A 20,669-nucleotide genomic window follows, 5' to 3' on the forward strand; every position below is an offset into this window, starting at 1 on the left:
ATGACTAAGCACTATGCAAAAAAAAGAAATGACTAAGCACTATGCAAAAAAAAAAGAAATTACTAAGCACTATGAAAAAAAAAGAAATGACTAAGCACTATGAAAAAAAAAAGAAATGACTAAGCACTATGCAAAAAAAAGAAATGACTAAGCACTATGAAAAAAAAAAGAAATGACTAAGCACTATGCAAAAAAAAAAGAAATGACTAAGCACTATGCAAAAAAAAAGAAATGACTAAGCACTATGAAAAAAAAAAGAAATGACTAAGCACTATGAAAAAAAAAAGAAATGACTAAGCACTATGCAAAAAAAAAGAAATTACTAAGCACTATGCAAAAAAAAAAGAAATGACTAAGCACTATGCAAAAAAAAAAAAAGAAATGACTAAGCACTATGCAAAAAAAAGAAATGACTAAGCACTATGCAAAAAAAAAAGAAATGACTAAGCACTATGAAAAAAAAAAGAAATGACTAAGCACTATGAAAAAAAAAAAGAAATGACTAAGCACTATGAAAAAAAAAAGAAATGACTAAGCACTATGAAAAAAAAAAGAAATGACTAAGCACTATGAAAAAAAAAAGAAATGACTAAGCACTATGCAAAAAAAAAGAAATGACTAAGCACTATGAAAAAAAAAAGAAATGACTAAGCACCATGCAAAACTGCTAAATACACAGAAAATTTTGAACAAATATGGTAAAATTGTCTCAAAAATTGAGTGTTTTTATTAGCCCTAAAAGATCCCCTGGGGTACACCCAAGAGTTATCACGAAGTATAGACAAACAAAATTACATAGAAATCAGTTAGTTATAACTTTTCAGAAAGTTTTATAAAAATTCAAAGCATCAATTTTTTTTAATAAGCACAAAAGTGTCAATTTTAGCCATTTTAACCTGAAAGGCAACCGGCAACTGGAGTTTTCCCAGAAAATCCGTTCTGTTACTTTTTTACTCTTATCATGTTTAATGTTTGTGCAAATTTTCAAAAATCTCTAAGGCGTAGTTATTGAGAAAAGTGTGAACGAACAAACGGACAAGGGTGAATTTACAGGTCCACCCTCCTTTTGTCAGGGGACCAAAAAAAAAAAATCCATGACAATGATTAGAAATGATTCACCATGGCAGACAAAGGCACTAGGCAAATGAATATCTGTAAATAAGATGAATATTCAGCTGTAAGTGGCCGAGTAAGACAAAAGATCTGGACATAAGATTTCTGATCCTGAAGTCAATATACAATAGTTCCAAAAGTAAGGTTTCCCTCATACGTTTTATATGTTTCATGACATTTCAGTTAACAAAAGTTGATAATGGTTGGCAGTTCGGAGGTCCATGAGAGAGATTGGAGTCAGTCTAGTGAGAGCCAGTAAGGCCAAGAAAATAATTACTGAGCAGCTATTTCTTGGAATTCTCTCCCTGTTTCTTGCTTTCTTGACTGTACTAACATGTAGAAGTTTAAATATTTGTGGTGAATAAGAGTAAAAAAAAAATGTGTGGTTATATTGGCCGAAAATGTGAGAATCACATTCAAGATAACAGGGTTCATACAGGCTTGAAAAGTCCTTGAATTGTGACTTTTGCCTTGAAAAAAACCTAATTTCTATTATTACCTTGAAAAATCCTTGAAAATATGAAAAATGTCTTGAAAATTTATTGAAAATGCCTTGAAAATTGTATTCTGTATGTCCAGTAAAAATTTGTGTTGAAATGTTAAAACTAAAATCTAAATAAATACTATTAAATTATGTTTTAAATATTGAAAATAAAATTGAAATACGTTGTTCTGAAATTGCATAGTATTTTTGTAGAAACAAGTCATGTGACTTTATCACAAAACTACCTGAGGTAGTGTTGTGATTCAAATCTAGCTATTTTTGTTCTCATTTAGAATTTAATATTTTTTTAGGTGGAAGCACAAGAGGAGAGAAGTAGTGGCGGCCGCCATAAATAAAATTACCCACCCCCTGTAAAAATTACTTTCCTTGTGCAAACGGAACTCTTCAATGATGCCCCCCCCCCTCCAAAAAAAATTGTGATAATTTAAAATTAGGCCAGCCGGGCCAAAAAAATGGTAGCATTTATTTGTTGTATTTGAGTTTTAAATTGTGGATTGTAAAAACAAACCCTAAATTTTTGGAAAACTTGAACTTTGTCTGGAGAAGGTCTTGCAAAACTTTGAAAAACCTTGAAAAGTCCTTGAAAATAGACATTGAAAATCTGTACAAACCCTGGATAAGAATAGTAGTCTAAATTATACAAATTATTAATCCTTGTTTAAAAAAATTCAAAAATTTATGTTTTCAGTTTAACTTTTTAATGATCTCATTTTTTTTACTCCATTGTTTTCAGGCATGTGCAATTGGATATTGCTTCGGTGATAAGTGTCCTTTGTCAGATGCTGACCCACAACTCCATCCAAACGAGATTAGCTGCACTTCAGTGGTTCACTCATCTCTTAAATAAAATGCCAATGAAGGTGAGTTGCTGAGGAAGGAATTATATCATTTCTTGTTTCAAATATGTTTTTAGAGATGAACAGACTACAAAACTAGAAAAGGTATGTTTTTCATATTGAATATTAATTGTACAAATGAATAAAAAGCATTAAAATATATATATATAAAATCACAAAATATTTTTAAAAATAATATAATTATTATTATTAATTTATTCATACTTTTTATTTTAGGTTCGTATAAGTAGAATAGTAATAGGATTTTGTCAACATTTCTTAATGGGGGAGTGATGTTTTCCACCAGAGAACCATGAATTTAACAACTTTCTTATTTTTAAATCTCCAATATAGCTACATAGTAATGATCCCAATTTTCTATTTAACAGTTAAATTTTTGTTTTTCACCGTTATATAGTTTTTAATTTTGAATTATTTAGTGGAGAGTTGACTTATGCAAGTGTTAAGTCTGTGAATTTAGTTGGTGTTTTTAGGAATTTAAATCGAATTTCAAAATAAAATTTATTTAGTGTTTTTTATAAAATACTCAAAGTTTCTTTAGACATATATATATAGTCTACAGAAGCTTTGAGTATTAAATATATAATTTCTATTTACTTTAATCTCGAGTTTGGATGTGTTCAATTGATGAGCCCAAATAAGGGTGAAACTTGAGTCTGGAACTTCCAGCTTATTGGCTTTTGTGAGTTGCAGTATTGTTTCACTGAAAATAATTATATCTCACATTCTGAAAAGTTTAATATATATATATATATATATATATTAGATTAAATGGGAGGAATTCTGATAATTGATCCTTAATTTAGTATCAACCCCTTCCTCCTTATGCTGATGAGATAATATTCATTTATTTTAAGTTTTTTACATGGTAGTCACCACTTATCAAGGCCCGGAAGCCACTCTGGGATAAGGGTTATTGTGTGTACAGTAATCAATGGGAGAATATCGTAGTAATTGTTAGTAATGGAGATTTGATAAAGTGACTTAAGGGGCGGTTTATCAGGAATTTGTTTATGTTGGACTTGAAGACATCCAAGTTGTAGTTAGGTGGGAAACGGGCAATCGGAAGAGGGTTCCACAGGCATACACTTCTAAGAAAGAAGTTTTGTTCATGGTATCTACGTTTTGATTTAGGCACAGATAAAGAATGAGGAAAATTATTGACGGTGGTTTCAGCTAGACGGGTGTTTTTCGTGAAAGATTGGTGAGGGGGGACCAGAGATTGGAGCTCAAACGAGCACTTGCCATGGAAGTAACGATAAAACAAAGACAAGCTCGCAACGTCTCTTCTGTGAGAGAGAGATTGCAGGGAAGAGAAAAGGGCATCCCCCACTAAGCCACGAAGTCTATTTTGTACTCTGTCAAGGCAGGATAGGCTGTTTTTAGCAGCTCCTGCCCATGTGGCAGCAGTACTCCATGTACTTGGCTTTTATATAAATAGAGAATTGCATCAGCAGTGAGATATCTTCTGGAGCGGTAGAAGGATGCTACCATTTTTCCAGCGACCCTTGGCAACAGACTTGATGTACGTGTTCCATTTCAGACTCAAAGACTTAAAATTGACAGTTATTATGTAGGGAAATGTATACACACACACACGTTCACTTTTATATATATATAGATTACATTATAATTAATTACCCAGTAATGTTTGTATGTTCTGGTTTCACACAATTATTTATATATATATATATATATATATATATATATATATGTTTTTAACTCTTTTTCAAGATGTCTTTTAACATGTTTTATTAATCATTCGTTCATATATATATATATATATATATATATATATATATATATATATATATATAAAGAAATAATTGATGATGATACGTACGAATTTTAGAAGGCGAACCATTAAAAGGTATTTATATTTTTGTTAAAAATGTTTAAAATTTAGACTCTCTTAACCTTAACCTTCAACCAGATTTTATCTTATTTTATTTTTATTTTATCTTACTTTGTTTATCAGCATCAAAAAAGTAACTTTATATTTTAAATATTTTCCAGATACATCTGCCTTACTTAAAAAATGCTAGGTTTATTTTTGGTATCTTTAGAAAATAACCCACCCAATATTTTTGCTGATGAGGAGACGTTGTTTCAAAAACTATATGATAAAATTATTGTCCAAGACTCAATGTCTACCACAATAAAAACATCGTTTCCGAAACGATCATACAATTTATTGATTTTGTTTGTTCTTCCTTTTGAAACCGATTTTTAATTTTTAATTTTAATTATAAATTATCAATCATCTTACACTTATATATATATGCGCACACACACACGCTACTACTTTATATATATAGATTTAGCCTTCTGTTTCAATTTTGAGATTTTGCTCTATTCCCCACCAGCTTACGAAAATCCATGCTACAATAGTTTAATTAAAGTTGTCAATGGATAGTAGTCCGTTAGTACACAAATTTCTTTGAATAATTCCTGCAATTTATGTCCCTAATAGTAGCCCCTACATCAAAGTGGCACTGTGCCTTGTTTGGGGGTGAAAATACAATAAAAGAATAAAAATAATTCATGTTTTCTTCTTTTTTTATTTTTCTTGCTTTATTGCATGTAGTAATTGAGTTTTTTTTTTAATTTCAGACATTCCAGTACATCGATGACTTCTTTCCGTTATTTTTACAAACTTTGTCAGATCCTTCCGATGAGGTATGACATTTTTATTTCTCCAAAGTTATGAGATGTGAATTTTAAATTTGTTTCATTAACATTTACATCAGAGCAGTCGATTCTCGGAAGCAGTCTGTTACTTTAGCAGTTGGGGTTGTGGAAAAGTGATGGATGATGAATGGTACTAAACTTAAAATGTATCCATTTTTCTTTTTTAATGTCATTCATTAAATTGCATTTATTTAAAAAAAAAAATGAAATTCATAAAACATTGGAAAATACTTCATCTTTATTAAAATCAAAACACCATAAATAATCTCTGCTATAAATATCACTTTGTGTGTGTGAGTTTCTTCCTCATCGGTTCTGAAACAGCTGAGCCTGTCATTTGTAAATTTCACACAAAGCTAATTTATATGTCTGACAGTGTTCTTAGATATGTTTTGTACAGAAATCCACCATCTGATAAGTATCAAAAATCAAAAAAATCCGATCTTAAAAATAGCTTTTCTCTCTTATAGATCAAAAGAAATATTTATAGGGGAATATTTACTGTTACACTGGCCAAGGGAGATAATAAAATCATGGTAAATCGTCTCTTCTTAAAAATGAGACCACATGAGAGCAGTAAATATTAAAAAATATTATAAAATTCTGAGTTCAAACACAATAGCATGCAGATGTCGCCAGAATCTGTGGTGGAGAAATCACCAATTTTGTCATTTGCTCGAATTAACTCAATTTGGAAATAACTGCACAGGATAAAGGGCCAACATACCTATATATATATTTTTATCAAAACAGCAGAAAAAAACATTCTTACCACAAATCGAGGAATGAACGTATTACCACAAATCTCAAAGGACTATTAAAATTCTTGAAAGCTTGCAGTTGGACAATGACTTCTCTTGAATATTTTATTTTTGTCGGATCGTTCACTTTACTTGGATTATACCTTTTTAAAGAGATAAGTAATCTGTGATTATTAATCCTCCCTTTTAATCCCAATCCAGTTCACTCCCATGAATATCCAAACTAAAATCTTCAAACATTTATTTTCGGTTGGCCAAATGTTATCTTATATAAAAAAAAAGAGAAAGAAACATTGGTTAACTTGCAAACTTCCTTCCTTTGTTTTGACCCATTTGACACATTGTATTCTAGGTTTTGTTTTGTGTTTATTAAATTTTATTGCTCAATATATAAATACATATGTATAATCTTGTTATGTCCAATCATTTCTGCTTGTCTTATCGATTTGTGGTTTGCGTTATTTCATGACAGTACTGATCAAAGAACCTTACATTACTTTGCCATTTGGGTCGTAACATTCTATGACTGGCATATTACATTTTTTTTTTTTTTTTTTACACAGTGATCACCACTTATCAATGCCCGGAAGCCACTCAGGAATAAGGGTTATTGCAAGTACATTACGTTAGTGTGGAGATTTGATGAAGTGTTTACTTAAGGGGGCGGTTCATTAGGAATTTGTTAACATTGGACTTGAACACATCCAAGTTGTAGTCCGGTGAGAAGCAGGCAGACGGAACAGAGTTCCACAGGCGTGCAGTTCTAAGAAAGAAGCTTTGTTCATGGAATCCACGTTTTGATTTAGGCACAGATAAAGAGTGGGGGAAATTTTTCACAGTGGATTCAGCTAGACGGGTGTTTTTCGTGAAAGATTGGCGAAGGGGGACCAGAGATTGGAGTTCAGATGAGCACCTGCCATGGAAATAACGATAAAACAAGGATAGGCTCGCAACGTCTCTTCTGTTGGAGAGAGGTTGCAGGGTAGAGAAAAGGGCATCCCCCACTAAGCCACGAAGTCTATTTTGTACTCTGTCATGGCAGGATAGGCTGTTTTTAGCAGCTCCTGCCCAGATATGGCAACAGTATTCCATCCTTGGACGTACTTGGCTTTTATATAGATAGAGAATTGCATCAGTAGTGAGATATCTTCTGGAGCGGTAGAAGGATCCCACCATCTTTCCAGCGACCTTGGCAACAGACTTGATGTACGTGTTCCATTTCAGATCAGGAGTAAAGGTCAAACCCAGAAGCTTGTCAAAACACGGGGCCTCACCCAGACGAGAGCCATCCATCACAATTGATGCCAGATGGGGATCAGAGCGTTGATGATGTAAGGATAGGAGTTAAGTTTTGGATGCATTAAAGGTAACCAGCCACATCTTCCCCCACTGAACCACGCGTTCGAGATCAGAGGAGAGAGAATCAGAGAGAACTTTGTCATTTACAGCCTTTGATGTGTTGCCGTAGATGGTCGTGTCATCAGCATAGATGTCAACGAATGATTTAAGTATGTGTTTAGGGAGGTCATTGATGTAGATCAGGAAGAGAGTTGGGCCCAGGATTGACCCCTGAGGGACTCCAGCATTTATATTGCAGGCCTCCGATTTTTGTCTATCTACCACTACTCTTATGAGCCTATCGGAGAGAAATGATTTAATGATTGAGAAAACATTTCCAGTTATACCATAGCTGGAAATCTTGTGAAGTAGACCCTTATGCCATACCTTGTCGAAGGCCTTTGATATGTCAAGAGCAATTGCCCTAGAAAGGAAGCCTTTGTCAAGAGATTCACTAATCCTGTGAGATATAACCATCAGCACATCTGCGGTAGATCTTGCAGAGCGGAAACCATATTGTGTGTCACTAAGAAGGTTATTCCTGCTGAGGTGGTTGACTATTTCACTATTTAATATGGATTCCAGCAACTTACTCATAACACACAGGAGACTTATTGGTCTGTACTGAGAGGGAGATGACTTATCACCTGAATTCTTAAATACAGGGCAAACTGATGAAGTCTTCCAGGGAGTCGGAAAGCACTTCTCCTTAAGGCAGCGCTTAAACAGTTTCGTAAGTATGGGAGCAAGTTCTGGTTGAAGTTTTTTTAACACTATAATTGGGATGCCATCAGGGCCAGTTGCTTTACTGGAATCTAGGTTCTTGATTAGCTTGGCGACCTCATGCACGGATATTTATATGTTACCTAGCTTGTTCTGTGTTATAGGAGGAAATATGGGGAGTTGATGGCCTTCGTCGCATAGGGTAGAATTAGCTGCAAAGTTCTTTGCAAATAGTTTGGCCTTGTCTGACGCTGATGAGATGACCTCTGGTTCATTGATAATGGTTGGGATAGAACGCACACTTCTGTTCAGGATCCTATTTGTTATTTGCCAAAACTGGTGGGAACCAAGCTGCTGATCAGCTACCTTGCATTTAACAGACTGGGCATATAGCTCTCTTGCATTTTTTATTACTCTTTTACAGTAGTTGCTGGCAGTCCTGAAAGCAGCTTTAGTCTCAGTGCATCTATTACGTTGGTAGCTATGGAAAAAGTGATTTCTGTGCGCGATAGCAGCAGCACATTCTGGGGAGAACCATGACTGGCTGTTAGGTTTTTGTTGGAATTTTTTAGATGGTATGAATTGGTCTATGCCTACAATTAACCATTCGGTCAGATCTGATACTATAGAGGACACTTCCTTTTTAAACATGGAGTGCAGAGGTAAATCAGATATGAATGTACGGAAGCTATCCCAGTCAGCCATAGAGTATCGGTATACAGTACAGTGGAGGGATATGTTGGAGGGGTATGTCTGGGGGCTTCTTACATTTCGTTTTTATCTTGACTGATACGACGGAGTGGTCGGAGGATCCTAGAGGAGAATGAACAGAACATGAACATAGCTCAGGGGAAGTTGAGAGAAAAAGATCTAGGAGGCTTGCATATTGACCGGGTGTATCGGGCACACGGGTGGGTTCACGAACAATCTGAGTGAGGTCATAAGCAATGGCAAAATCATGACAAAACCTCCCCTCATCATCTGTCTTATTTGAATGGGTCAGCCATTCCACGTTATGGACGTTGAAGTCACCACAGATGTGGATGTTAGCTGAGGGATGTGAAGACAGTATGTGGTCTATTTTCTCAGATATGCTCTTAAAGATAGTAACTCCACTGTTGTGGGGCCTATAGAGGGCAAATATAAATGCAGTGGTGTTAGCAAGTGCAATCCTGAAGCACATATAGCATAAATTAGGATCTTCTCTAGAGATATCCCTGCCACACGGGAAGCCATCCTTCATGTAGGCACATATTCCATGCCCATAGCGATCTTGGGTGTCAGATTTAGCTGTTAAATTAGAGTATCCGTTAATTATGAACTCATCTAGGGAAGTGGTCGGCCCTATTCCAGTTTCACTTAGAAATAATATGTCCGGTTTCGTTTCCTGTAATTGGGTTTCAACCTCTGGAAGGTTGGAACGTAGACCCCTGATGTTGGAGAAGGAGACCTGGTAGTAGGGGTCTACGTTGGAAGATGGGGTTCTAGGTTTAATCGAGTACATTATTTTCTCTTTTCCTTTATATTATATATTTGAAGATATAAGCTTTTTATCGAAATGTTTGTATTTAGCATTAAACAACCTAAAAGTGATTGATGTACTAAGAAACAAGAATGCTAAAACACAAATCTCACAAAGAAAATAACTCTACCTTTTTGAAGTAATACCGACTGCCAATTTAACAAAGGGAAATAACTCGATATTTATAAACAATAATAATAAACACATTTATTTTAAAAGCTTATCGTATTTTGATAGATACGTTATCTCCCAACAAATTTTGTTCCAAGGCATGAATTCATCTAGTCCACCCTGTTCTGAAATCCAGTAAGACCAAGAGATCACAAAAAAAATAGGCTATAACATATTTAAATGCCAAAATTGAAATCCATAGAATCGATTGGCTATCGAGTTTGAAGGATAAACCTCCATTAATTCTTGTGTTTCCTCCACTGCTCTCATCATCCCACTTGTCCGCCGCCACTTACAATAACAGTATTTCATTATATTTTAAGACATCAGTGTTTGTTATTTGTGTGAAACACAACCGGAATATGACACTAATTTTTTGTTGTTATGAGAGAGCATATATATCAATTTTCTTATAAAGTGTATAAAATTAATCTAAAGTTACAAGATACTAGCTGAACACCTGGCGTTTCCCGGTCGTACAATACGCTTAAACATGATATTTTAATTTATGCAGATTGCGTATTATTATAGAATCAATCTTCTATTGCATATCATATATTACGAGGAATAATTTGCCCGGTGGACTAATTCGCAAAAAAAAAAATGAAATAAATAATAATGATAATGTTGTTCATCAAATTCTGTCTATGTTTGTTTACAATATCATGTCAGCTGATATTTGGGCTTGACAATCTTAAAAATTCTTTTTTCTCTCATAGATAAAAAAGAATTTTTACAGGAAAATATTTTACGCTACACCGACCAAGGTTACAATAATGTAAAGTAAAATATTCGCTTTAAAAATTCTTTTTATCTATAAAAGAAGAAAGACTATGTTTAAGATTGGGCTTTTTCGATTTTCGATACTTGTTGGATGAATTTCTGTACAAAACATATCTAAGAACACTGCCAGATATTTACATTACCTTTGTGTGAAATTTGCAATATTTTGTCATAGTCATAGTTGCTAAAATAAATAAAGTCTCATTCAAGGTCCTGGATATGACCTTAAACTATATCTGATGGTGAGGCCCCAGCTTGTGGGCTTTGGGGAGTGTGGGGCCACCCTTTAATTGCCATTGCTCCCAGGTCCACTCTGACCCAAAGTGGTAGTAACTGTTAGGGTCCCAACTATGGGTTAAATAGAAACTGACTTGAAAAAAACATATATTCTATTAAAAAACTTTTTCTTCAAAATCGCTGGATTCGGCATTAAATAACCTGAAAAGGGTTGATATGCTGTAAAATAAAAACAACCAATCATTCAAGAAATAATGACAAAACAAACAAATCAAGAACAGAACATTTTAGAACATTCTATAAGAATCTAGAACATTCCAGAATGATCGAGAAACATGCAAATCAGATATTACTAAAACCTATATAAGCAGCAGTGGTAGTTGCTAAGATGCTGTTAACCCATTATAGACTGAACAAAATTCCTTTTAGCAATCTCTGACCCATTCCAGGATAAATATTTAACTGTAAGAAACTACCTAAAAAAAAACAAAAAAACTACCAGCTGTGACAAAAAAAAAAAAAGAACTAATGTTCAGTCCCCCCCCCCTCAAGTTTTAATAATCTTGTTTCAAGATTTTTCTGTTACCGAAAATATCCGATTTCAGCCTTGTAGTTTTTATCTCCCTTGCCTACTTAAACATCTAACCTTATATTCACCTTCAAAGCAAGTAGCAGTATTAATAATGTAAAGTATTTTCTTGTATTTATTTTTTCATGTAAAAATGTTTTTGTATTTCAGTTTTGTTTCATTTTTTTTCTTAAAATTTGTTTCACGTAACAATATAAATAATCCTGCTAATATGATAATTTATATTTGGGATTGTTTTTAGGTCTTCATTAGGCAAACAGACTGACACATATTTTTTTAAATTTATATACAGATTATTACAATGGTCTTCAGACACACAATTCATTTATATTTGCATTTATTTGACCTTTCTTTTTTTCTTTTTCGATAGGTTGTTCTTTTAGACTTGGAAGCACTCGCTGAGATTTCTTCAAATCCGGCCGGCCGACAAAATAAAAATGTTGTGAAGGAGGCAGATCAAGAGAATACTGAAAAACGAAAGGAATCGTCTGCCATTGTTGAGGGCAAAGAGGTCACAGGCCTCAACCATTATTTTGATAAGTTCATGTTAGAATTAATAAGACTCTTCCATGAAAATCGTTTACTTTTGGAAGAGAAAGGAACTTTCATCATACGGTAAGCTGGTTTGAGTCGAATGACTCCAGCAATATTCTTTTGTTTGTGTGTGTGTAGCTTTTAAACATGCTCTAAAATTCTTTTTCTCTCTTGGAAAAAAAACCCAAAAAAACCTGCCCTGTGGTAGTTGCTGTTGGGGCACTACAGATGACCTGTCAACCAGTCCTCTTCATCCTTCTTTGTCCTTTGCACGTTTGACTGCCTCGCTCAGCTTCAATCATTTGTTTTATGTACTTTTAATTTTTTTACAAATATAATAGATTAAATAATGATAAGGTACTTATGCAAAGAAGGTATCATGCTATTTTTTAATAGTATTTTCAAGTTAAATTCAACTTTTATGGTATCTTTTGTACATTAAATTGTTAGGTGAAAGTACAGAATAGTTACAAACACCCTCCTCTCTCCATGCTTAGAATGGGTTCTAAATAACATTATTTTAACATAGTACCATGTCTGCATAAGTAACAAGATTAATAATAATTTATATATATATATTTCCCCAAATTGATGAAGGGGAGACTGAAACTTGTTGCTATGGTTTCAAATGATCTGAAATAACACCAAGGGGAGACTTGATTCCAAATATTTCTCATATGTTATATCTCCTCCTCTTTTGGAAATAGGATACGGTTATGAATATTTCCAGTATCAAATTATCCTTATACAATGTGAAATTTATTTATGTATGAAAACCAAAGAGGGGAGATATATGAAAAATATGTTAACTCAACAATAATTCAAAATTTGCAACATTTATTTTGTAATGCCTATAAATTCCCATCAATTACTTGAAATGATTTTCTTTATAAAAATACTTGATTAATTTAGGTGATTTTTGGAATATCATATTTTTTTTTTGTTACGGGTATATACTACATACAGATTTTTATTTATTTACTTTTTTTACATACCAGTAGTCAAAGGGAAATATCATAGTAATCGTTATTAGTGGAAATTTGGTAAATTGGATTACTTAAGGGGACGGCTTATCAAGAACTTGTATGCAGTTCTAAGTAAGAAACTTTGTTCATGGACTCCATGTGTAGGTTTAGGCACAGATAAAGAGTGGGGGGGGAGTTATTAATAGTGGTTTCAGCTACACTAGTGTTTTTGCAGAAAAATTTGGCAAGGGGCACTGTAGATTGGAACTCAGATGAGCACTTGCCATGAAAATAACGATAAAGCAGAGACAGGCTCACAATGTCTCGTCTGTGAGAAAGAGGTTACAGGGAAGAGAGAGAATTCTGGACAAGAACTGCAGTTTGTAGTATAGGATTACATACCTCCCTATAGACTAAACAGAATGGTTGCATCTTTCTATTAGCTGTGAAACAGTGCATCAATATGAATTTCTTTAATCGAATAAGTTCTATGACCAAAGTATTTGACTTCCTCTTTGCTATGATTGAATTATCTTTGTATGTATCTGATCACTTTTACTATGATATAAAACTGTTTCATTTCTAAAGGGAGTCATGTCATAGTGGATAGAGGTGTTGAATCTCTACGGTTCCAGATGAGCATTGTCTGAAGATAGCGATTTCAATCCTACCCAAAAGTAGGTCAGAGGATGAGTTGGCCAAAAACGTAGTGAGACAACAACAACTATGAAGATGAGGATAACAGTCTGCAAATTAATAAATGAATATCCCATGGCAAATAAGAGGAAGAAAAAGAAAAATATTGACATGTTTTTTGAAATTTTAAGATGAGGGTTTATAACTTGAATTATTCAAACTACTCTTCTCATCTTGACTGTGTTATTCTTACAAACTTTCAACTGATGTAACCTCTAATCTTCTTCAGGGGCATTTTGTCAGTCTGCAATCTATACGAAATTGCGAATGGAACCCTTTGCGGTTCATGGAGGTAGCTTGCTTTCATTCAGTCAGCCATGACCAGATAGACGGAAATCCTAAGTAATTCATAATTGCATTCTTACTATCTTATACTAGAACAGATATAAGTGTTATCAGTTCTAAGTGACAGTCTTTTGGAGCTTAAAGTTCAATTACAAATTAATCAAAACTTTTACCCTGTCATGGATGACAGAACAAAAGATTCTGTTCAAAATTTCATACCTGAGTTCAACATAAAGATGTTACAGTTTGATGAAAGTCGCAGGAAGAAGATCAGACATGCAGAGGTTATTGACCAAAATGTAACAATTACATCCAAGATTAGAACAGTTGTGTGAATAATCTAAATAATACATGAATTTCTGCATATTAATTATATGTCATATCTTCATTTGTTTTATTCTCTTTAGTCCTCACATTCCATGATCGATGTTTCTGACAAAAGATGGAAGAATTGTTTTCTGCATCAGAATCTTTTCTATCTAACACTCATGACACTTCTAACACTTATGATTAACAAGTTCTTGACCTTGAAGTAGTGTTTTTTTTTATTTAAAAAATATATTTTAGCTCTTACATCAAGTGGCTTCATGCTTTGCCTGGAGCAGTTTCTATAAAAAAAAAAATTAAATTAAAAAAAAAAAAAAGTGTTAATCCATTTTAGAAAAAAGAAAATGGAAAATGTGTTTTTTCTTTGCTCAGGAAATTAGCATTGTTATTAAATGCCAAAGACAGAATTCCATCTAACACTTATTGTTGGCAATATCTTAAAGTAGTATTTTCTTTTTATTATTTTAGTTCTTTACATCAAATTGTTTCATGCTTTCTCTGGAGCAGCTACTATAGAAAAAAATGTTGATCTATTAGTTTCCATTTTCGAAAAAAAAAATCAAAAGAAAATGTGCTTTTTTCTTTCCTCAGACAATTGGCATTCGTATTAAATGCTGAAGACATTTATAGATCAATTTCTGAAATCTTAGTGAAAGAGGAAGACACTTCATTTGCCAGCACTATGGTCCAGATTCTGAACACAATCCTGCTCACTTCCACTGAACTATATGAGCTTCGGAGTCAACTCAAAGACCTTAAAACACCCGTAAGTAAAAGGAATATATATATATATATATATATATATAAGTGAGAATGTGTGTGTGTGTGTGAGGACAATTCTCAACCTATATACTCAACAATTTTTTGATCTACAGACTTGAAATATTGTATATATTGTATTCAGACAAGTGGAAACTTTTTAATCAGTTTTCATCAGGTAAAAAAGGTCAAAATTGAAAAATTTTTATGTGGAGGTTCATCAGATTTTTATCTGTTTTCAACTGTTTCATGAATGCACATGTGTGAATCATTCACATGATAGATTCCTTATGTTAAGAATAAGTAGGTTTGAAAACACTATTTAAAGATCTTGGCAAGCTGGCCTAATGGTTATCGTACTTGACTTGCTGTCTTTAGGTTTTAGTTTTGATCTCAACTTTAGTATTTTTTTAATTTTTTACTTATACTGAGTGAACTATTTAGAAAAAACATAATACTTGCATGCACATGTCTCGGTTTATGTATGAATTATAATATTTATGCATATTTTATGACTGGGCAATGCGGGGCGGCCTGCTCATGTATATATATATATATACTAGCAAAAGTACCCGTCGTTGACTGGGTTCAAAAACAGCCTACAGAAAATGGACTCTGATTTATGAAAGTATGATAGGTTATGAAAAGGAAGGGTTGTAAATTTGGGTTGAATTTGGGGTATCAAAACCAAAGCAAAATATGATGAAAGTAAAAATAAAATAGATAAACCCCATAATTTATTATACTATACCTGTTCACTGAAACACTTATCACAATATTCTGTAAATCTATATTAAAAAACCTTGTTAAACTTTGTGACATATTTCTATTCTATGGGGGTCAGGTGCGAACGAACACCCCATAATTTTATTATACCATATTTCTTCAAACAGAAACATAATTATCAAAGTATACTTGCACAGATAGATATGAGAAGTCTTTATTAAAGTTTGTGCTTATTTCCATTCTATGGAAGCCAGGCACGAATGCAGACCACACAATTTTATTATACCATTCCTATTTAAGTTAAAACATACTTATCAAAGTATTCTTATGTACATCTATATCAGAAACACTTGTAAACGGTTTTTTTTTTTAATTTTTAAATTTTTTATTTCCATACTTTGTGGACAAGGCGTGAACGCAGACCCCACAACATACCTATTCCTGTGTCTCGATACATCTTCTATCATTATATGTAATCAGTTTTTTAAAATAGTCAACCATATAGGAGCCTATTCGTGACCACACACACACACACACACTCAGCTTTATATTATATATATATATATATATATATATATATATATATATATGAGATATCACTTCACTAGAAACAGGCCATCATTTCTAAGCTCATCTCAAAAAGAGGATTCAGTTTTATTTTCTACACAAGCATACAATTATTTTGGCTTTTTGTATGGTTCTCTGCATATACATTGTTTTTCATCACTTCCACTGAACTCTATGAGCTTTGGAGTCAAGTAAAAGACCTTAAAACACCTGTAAGTATATTAAAGAAATATATATGTTCCTGGGGAAAAATATGTTTATTCAATTATATTTCACCTATTATTTATACCAATCCTTTTATTTATGAAGCTCGATGTGTGTTATATATAACTACAGAGCATATACAAATAAATGACAAGGAATTTGGAATATAGACTTCTTGTCATGTATCTATACTCCTATAAATATGCGTTTTTTGTGTATTGATATTCATATTAAAAACTCCTTTTTTCTATTTATTTAAAAAGAAAATACAACTTTGTTATATATTGGTTGTGGAATTGCATTAATCTGTAAAAGATCTGGCTAATTTGCATATTCTTTTAAACATTCATTTTAATTAATTCCTTATTAATTTTTTTCGGGTTTCTTATGGGATGATCATCTTTAGTTAACTACTACATGTAATTATATTTATGCAGATATTCTGTATGATTTATACTTGCGAAATATTTGCGTAAAAAGGTTATAGTAAACACAAACTTCTTTCTATATATATTTACGTATGCATATATATTTGTTAAAAAGATTTTTCCTACCAAACTCCTCTGTCAGATTTTTGACTATAGATATGAAACTTAATATGTAGGGTATTCGAACCCATGCGAAACTTTATATTTAGGGTTTTAGCTGGGGAAAATTGTTGCAAAAGTGAAAATTAAAAAAAAAAAATGGAATTTGCCATGTTAAGGTCAAACGACGGCATTACGAATATGCAAACATGGCATAGTAACTATTGGTTCATGTTTTAATTTTCAGCAAACATGTCTTCATAGTACAGTAATTAATGTCAAAGGAAAAAGTAAATCGTCAGCGAAATGTTTTAGTTTTGATTCTTCGTGATGGCACATAAGTCATATTTTTTTAATAATAAATATGAAATTTGCATTAAACAAAATATTATATTTAAGCATATTTTACAACCATATATATATATATATATATATATATATATATATATATATATATATATATATAATATTGTTTATATATATAAAGATTTAACAGTTAGAAAGACCAAACGAGTAAAAAAATTTTTTAATAAATATTGCTATTTATCTATCTATATATCTATAAAAATGAACGTGTCTGTGTACATTTCCCTACGCAATAACTTTGTCAATTTAAAGTCTACAGACGCAAAATTTAATATACAGAGTACTGAGATTTGGGAAAATCTTTGTGATCGGTTTTCGGACAGAAATTTGACTATTAAGGGGTCAAAGTTCAACGATTTGACCTTTGAGAACTCTACCAAACTCCTCCGCCAATTTTGGGTCTAAACACTTGAAATTTTAGATATAGGTTCCTTGGACATGGATCTAACTTAATAACTTGATTTGAGCCCAAAACAATAAATGTTAAGGAGTCATAATATGGGTCAAAGTTAAAAAAATTGATCGCTTTTTTTTTTTCTCAACATACACCTCCAAACACCCGGGCAACGTCAGGCTGTAATGCTATTATATCTATAAAAGTGAAAGTGTCTGTCTGTCTGTCTACATTTCCCTACACAATAACTCTGTCAATTTTCAGTTACTACAGACTCAAAATTTGATATACAGGGTATTGAGATTTGGGAAAATCTTTTTAATTAGTTTTCGGCCAGAAATTTGGCTGTTAAGGGGGTCAAAGTTCAACGATTTGACCTTTGAGAACTCTACCAAACTCCTCCGCCAATTTTGGGTCTAAAAACTTGAAATTTTTTTATATAGGTTCATTGGACATGGATCTAACTTTATAATTTGATTTGAGCCCAAAACAATAAATGTTAAGGGGTCATAATATGGGTTAAAGTTTTTAAATATTTACCTCTGTGGTCTCTACCAAATTACTCAGACAATTTTTGGTCTTAACATTTGAAATTTGACATAAAGGGTATTCAGAGTTAGGGCAAGCTTTTTAATCAGTTTGGGTTGAAAATTTGAGCTACCAATATATAAATGTATGTTTGCATGTCTGCCTAAAACTTTCGACAGAGGCGACGGATTTTCACAAGATCAGTATTGTTTTGAAGCTCGACCCTTCAGATGATAAATACCGAAAAATTGGCTAAAAACATTAATTTCTTCACTCTCAACTGGGCACTTTTCTACAGGGAGGGGTCACTTTTTCGCTATTTTCGAAAGTCATCCCCTCTTTTTGATTGTCTAGCCTTAATTTAAACCTACGTCACTTCCAGTTTGGCGGTGGTCGTAGCAGCAAAGACGTCATGTTTTTTTCCCCGTTCTTTTCCTCCTTTGCGGTACGGGTTCGAGCCTGCCTTCCTGTTACCACTTTTTTTTTTTTTTTGGCTCAACACACACCTCCAAACACCTGGGCAACACCAGGCACCCATGCTAGTTAAAAATAATTTTTTTTTTTTCAAATTGGACAGTTTCTTCTTTTTTTTCTATGCTATGGTGGTGCTAATCCCATAGCATATAAGAACATATAACCTTACAACTCCAAAAGACTGTCACTTAGAACTGATTATAACTTAGCACTTATATCTGTTGCGCCACAGGTTCTGGTATAAGATAGTAAGAATGCAATTATGAATTACTTCGGATTTCTATTTGGTCATGGCTGACTGAATGACAGCAAGCTACCTCCGTGAATCAATCAAAGGGTTCCATTCGCAATTTCGTATAGATTGCAGACTGACAAAATGCCCCTGAAGAAGGTCAGAAGTTACATTTGTCGAAAGTTTGTAAGAATAACACAGTGAAGATGAGAAGAGTAGTTTGAATAATCCAAATTATAAACCTTCATCTTAAAAAAAAAAAAAAAAAAAACATGCCAATATTTTTTTTCTTCTTTTTCTTCCTCTTATATGCTACAGGATTAGCACCACCATTGTGTATAAGAAGAGGAAGAAGAAGAAAAAAAACCCAAAAAACTGTCCAATTTCTTGAAGATGAACATTTTATTATTCGAAAACTTTAAAGAAAAGAGAAAGTCAATTTTATTTTTAATAAATAATATTTATTTAAAACAATTTCACGCTTGTCTGATCTTTCTAACCGTTAAATCTTAAATTATTATCGATTTTTTTTCAAACATTAGATTCCTTTTCATATATATATATATATATATATATATATATATATATATATATACTCGGGTTTTTTTATATTCAAAAGTAATGGACTAATGAATTCAACGAGGTTGTTAGATAGTGCTCAATAAAAAGAGCTGATAATACTTGTTTATTGTTATATAAACATGCTCACATCCCGCTGCTACAAATAGCCACTTGCTTCAATCAAACAACAGATATCATCAGGCAGCGACTTGACTATTCAAAAGTTCAATGAATAATGTTTAAGTGGCTATTTGTAGCAGTGGGATGTGAGCATGTTTATATAACAATAAACAAATATATATATATATATATATATATATACAATGTATAATAAACAACTTCATTGGAAACATATGCTCATTTTGAAGCTCATCTCAAAAAAGACTCATTTTTATTTTTGCTATACAAACACATAGTACACGTGCTATGGCCCTTTATTACATTTCTATATATAATTGCCTGCGTATATTACTAGTTCTACATTTCTATATATAATTGCATACATTGTTTTTTATTATTCTTCTATCAGTGGGTCATTCATCAGCACTAAAAATATACATAAAATCAAAATAACAAAAATCATATCGCACATAAAATGAATGTCTGTTTCCAGTGGAGCAGTATATCATAAAAGTATTGAACTATTGAATTATCTAAATGAACTTTGCATTATTGATATTTAAAAATTGGAAAGTTTTATTTCAATAATATATATACAGGGTGACCCCAAAAAACGGGCCCCAACTCTAATTAGGCACCGTTTCTTAGTGTTTTGTCCAAATGAAATGAAACTTTGGTCATAACTAGTTTATTATATTCAAAATATCACATCAAAACACTTGGGTCTTTGATCTTTTTTTCTTCGTTGACTGTAAAATGCTCAGAAAAACAATTGAATGTCCTCTGTTTTTTTTTTGGGTCACCCTGTATATATATATATATATATGTTAAAAGTCCACATATGCTTCTAGGATAGTGATTTAAAGGTTATGGGGGGGGGGGGGGTTGAAGCATGAAAAACGATGTTACTTTTTGTATTTAATATTTTTATTATTTTTTATATTTCAAGCGGATCTCCGCGCTTGGTCACAAAATGTATCAGTATGATTCTGATACTTTTTTGTGACCAAGCGCGGAGGTCCGCTTGAAATATAAAAAATAATAAAAATATTAAATACAAAAAGTAACATCGTTTTTCATGGTTCAAAAAACCCTCATAACCTTTAAATTGAAC

General features: G+C 32.6%; 1 protein-coding gene across 2 annotated transcripts in view; it reads left to right on the forward strand.

The window, feature by feature from the left end:
- The window catches only part of LOC145246583 (protein VAC14 homolog), a 470,245-nt gene that overhangs the window by 87,702 nt on the left and 361,874 nt on the right, over positions 1–20,669 (forward strand). For both annotated transcript variants that reach the window (XM_080108197.1, XM_080108198.1), the window contains exons 10-13: positions 2,352–2,478; positions 5,089–5,154; positions 11,661–11,905; positions 14,689–14,863. In XM_080108197.1, the coding sequence (XP_079964323.1) occupies positions 2,352–2,478; positions 5,089–5,154; positions 11,661–11,905; positions 14,689–14,863 (613 nt within the window). The remainder of the gene's footprint in view (positions 1–2,351; positions 2,479–5,088; positions 5,155–11,660; positions 11,906–14,688; positions 14,864–20,669) is intronic.

The sequence above is a fragment of the Euprymna scolopes genome, chromosome 24, assembly GCF_053919585.1.
Source record: "Euprymna scolopes isolate OS-2025 chromosome 24, ASM5391958v1, whole genome shotgun sequence".
Classification (NCBI taxonomy): Eukaryota; Metazoa; Mollusca; class Cephalopoda; order Sepiida; family Sepiolidae; genus Euprymna; species Euprymna scolopes.